General features: G+C 42.9%; 1 protein-coding gene across 1 annotated transcript in view; it reads right to left on the bottom strand.

The window, feature by feature from the left end:
• Positions 1–2,016: 2,016 nt before the first annotated feature.
• The window catches only part of mmp17a (matrix metallopeptidase 17a), a 94,666-nt gene continuing 92,701 nt past the window's right edge, over positions 2,017–3,981 (bottom strand). Inside the window, exon 9 of the mRNA XM_043715248.1 lies at positions 2,017–2,103. Within this exon, the coding sequence (XP_043571183.1) occupies positions 2,017–2,103 (87 nt within the window). The remainder of the gene's footprint in view (positions 2,104–3,981) is intronic.

Genomic DNA, 3,981 nt, shown 5'->3' with positions numbered 1-3,981 from the left:
GGGAGTCCAGAACTAGAGGGCATAGGTTTAGAGTGAGAGGGGAAAGATATAAAAGAGACCTAAGGGGCAACGTTTTCACACAGAGGGTGGTACGTGTACGGAATGAGCTGCCAGAGGATACGGTGGAGGCTGGTACAATTGCAACATTTAAGAGGCATTTGGATGGGTATATGAATAGGAAGAGTTTGGAGGGATATGGGCCGGGTGCTGGCAGGTGGGACTAGATTGGGTTGGGATATCTGGTCGGCATGGACGGGTTGGACCGAAGGGTCTGTTTCCATGCTGTACATCTCTATGACTCTATGACTCTAAGTCACAGCCACCACTGGTGGAATGACTAAATTAAGGATGCACATGAAGCCAGAATGAAAGGAATACAAGGTCTCCCCAGGTGTGGGACTGGACATTACAGAATTGTTCCAGGTAAGGCCTAACCACATAGAGTCACAGAGTCATACAGCACGAAAACAGACCCTTTGGCCCATCTCGTCCATGCTGACCAGGCTTCCTAAAATGAACTAATTCCATTCACTTGTGTTTGCCCCATATCCATCTAAACCCTTCCTATTCATTTACCTGCCAAATGTCTCTTAAATGTAGTAATTTTACCAGCCTCCACCACTGCCTCTGGCAGCTCATTCCATACACACACCAACCTGTGTGTGAAAAGGTTGCCCCTCAGGTCCCTTTTAAATCTTTAACCTCTCACCTTAAACCTCTGCCTTCTAGCTTTGAACCCCCCATACCCTCGCGAAAAGGGCCTTTGCTATTCACCTTATCTATGCCCCTTGTGACTTTATAAAGCTCTATAAGGTCACCCTGCAGACTCCTACACTCCAGGGTAAAAGGCTCAGCCTATGCAGCCTCTCCTTGTAACTCAAACCCTCAGTCTCTGTAACATCTTTGTAAATCGTTTTTGTACCCTTGCCAGTTTAATAACATCCTTTTTATAGCAGGGTGACCAGAATTGTACACAGTACTCCAAAAATGGCCTTGTTTATGGCTTGTACAGCCACAACACGACGAGCCAACTCCTATATTCAATGTACTGACCAATGAAGACAAGTGTGCCAAATGTATTTTTCACCGTCCTGTCTACCCATGATGCCACTTTGGAGCTAAACCCCTGTGTCTCTTTGTTCTCTAACCTGCCCAGGGCCCTAACATTAACAGTGTAAGTCCTGCCTTCGTTTGTCTTATCAAAATGCAACACCTCGTATTTGTTTGTATTAAACTCCATCTGCTTCATCTCCATTCTCTTCCTAGTTACTTTTTTGCCCTTAAAGTACTTGTAGAATCTCCTTCACGTTATGTACCAAAGCTATTTTATGTCCCCTTTTTGCCCTCCCGATTTCCCTCTTAAGCATATTCTTACACCCCCTATACTCCTCAAGGGATTCACTTAATCCCAGCTGCCTATATCTAACACATGCTTCCTTCTTTTTCTTGACCAGAACATCCAGACATTCAGTGCTCCCTACTCCTGCCAGCCTTGCCCTTCACAATAACAGGAACATGCTGGCCTCGAACTCTCGCTATCATGTTTCTGAAAGCCTCCCACTCTCCAGATGTCCCTTTTCCTTCCCCCAACAAACTTTTGACAGCTCCTGTTAAATATGATCAAAATTGGCCTTGCCCCAATTTAGAACTTTAACTTGTGGGCCAGACCTGTCTTTTTCCATAACTACTTTAAAACTCATCTGGGAAATTCAAAGGTCTATGAATGGCTTTTTAAAAAATCATTCACAGGTTAGATCAGCATTTATTGCCCATCCCTAATTGCCCAGAGGGCAGCTGAGAGTCAACCACTTGGCCGTGGGTTTGGAGTCATATGTAGGCCAGAGCAGGTAAAGATGGCAGTTTCCTTCTCTAAAGGGCATGAGTGAACCAGATGGGTTTTTCATGACAATGGTTTCATGGTTATCATAAGACTCTTAATTCCAGATTTATATTGAATTCAAATTCCACCATCTGCCATTGTGGGATTTGAACCTGGGTCCCCAAACTTTATCTGGGTCAACAGTCCAGTGATAGGGCATCGCCTCCCTGCTTCAATTTGTTCATTTGTTCAATTTGTTGCAATTTCTTCCCATTGATATGAGCCTGTTGAGGAACATTCAAAAGAGAACTTTAGCCACATGTTATATACCTTATGTTGGTTTCAGTCACTTTCATTTTCTGACCCAATCGGTCAGATGCTGGAAATACTCAGCAGATAAGGCTGCATGTGGGAGAGACAGCGAGGTTACATTTCAGTTCTTAGTGAACCAGATGGATTTTACAATAATCAGTTATGACACTGTGATTACAACTACTAGACTGGCTTCCGGTTACAGATTTGCTTTAGGAACTTACATTCCACCATTTGCCAACGGTGGGATTTGTATCCATGTACCCAGAGCATTAATCTGGGTCTCTAGATTACTATAATAAAAGCGAAAAATCACACAACACCAGGTTATAGTCCAACAGGTTTATTTGGAAGCACTAATTTTCAGAACACCGCTCCTGCATCAAGTGGTTGTCACCCTGATAAAGGAGCAGCGCTCCGAAAGCTAGTGCTTCCAAATAAACCTGTTGGACTATAACCTGGTGTTGTGTGATTTTTAACTTTGTCCACCCCAGCCCAACACCGGCACCTCCAAGTTATAACAAAAGCAAAATACTTAATGGTGGAAATCAAACACAGAGAAAGATGGAGAAACTCAGCAGATCTGGCAGCATCTGTGGAGAGAGAAAGCAGAACTCATGCTCTGAAGAGTCACACCAGACTCAAAATGTTTCTCTCTCCACAGATCCTGCCAGGCCTGCTGAGTTTCTCCAGCATTGTCTGTGTTTGTGAATCACTTGCTAGTGTTGTTACCATTACTGCTGGCTCCCTTTAATTATCTGTATTTCAAAAGGGATCTGAAGAAGCAATACAAAGTTGGCGGACTGTGCTCCTGCTGATTGAAACATTCATTTCTAACGTTCCCCTGTCACAAAACTCATCACACCAATTGCAAACCATTCACCCTTTGCAATTTTCATTGTGTAATAATGCAATAAATTTTCTGCTGTTGCATTAAACTGCGATTTTGTCATTTTTTACGACATTTGGTGGGGATGAGGACACAATGTGGGAGCAGTGCTTTGAAACCAACAACTACTTGCAGTTGTCTCGATCCTTTAATGCAATCATATGTTCCACAAGGTGCTTCACAGCCAATGGAATTTAACACTATGAGGCCTAAACATGGCCCAAATAGGCAGGATTTTCGATGGATAATATTATGCAGCCAGCACAGATATCATGGGACAAATAGCCTCTTTCTGTGGCATGAACTTTCAATGGTTTGATGTGTCCTGTATTAACAAATGTCTAAAAATTGAGTTAAGGAAATCGAGGAAGTGAACTGAGGGTTTAGAACCACATCTCCAATAGTGAATGATGTGAGAGATGAACCAGGATTGAAGAAGACCAGATATCATAGAGGGTTGTTGGGGTGGAAATAGTTAAAAGTAGCATTGGGGTAATCCATTAGAAGGATACATTGCTGTGTCCAATGAGCTCAAAACTGACTTGCAAAAAGGGGAGAAAATATGCAAATGTTGTGCCTCTGAAATGTAAACTGCAAATGCTGGGAGGGAACAGTACAGTTCGTATTTTGACAAGGGAAAAAAGTGTTAGCTTTGAAATAAACACATCCCTCTGCACAGGGTGGAAACAAATGTAAAGGAGAGCAAGAAGTCAAGGTCAAATGTCAAGACTGGTACCTGGCAACATAATCGAGCAGATAAGGGAGTTTCTCACATGTGAACAGATATTTTAAGGCACTGTCAAAGAGGCTTCTTTTAAAAGAGAAGTTTGAAGATACCCTCACAGATTACAAATATCACCTGACATACATACGGAAGACAGAGTGTGGGGTAAAATTCCACATCAAATCGAAAAACAAATCAATGGCAGGATGATGGGGGTGGCAGAGACAGACTGGAACA

The sequence above is a fragment of the Chiloscyllium plagiosum genome, chromosome 25, assembly GCF_004010195.1.
Source record: "Chiloscyllium plagiosum isolate BGI_BamShark_2017 chromosome 25, ASM401019v2, whole genome shotgun sequence".
NCBI lineage: Eukaryota > Metazoa > Chordata > Chondrichthyes > Orectolobiformes > Hemiscylliidae > Chiloscyllium > Chiloscyllium plagiosum.
Note: the sequence above shows the minus strand (reverse complement) of the source record. Positions and strands in the feature narration are given on the sequence as shown.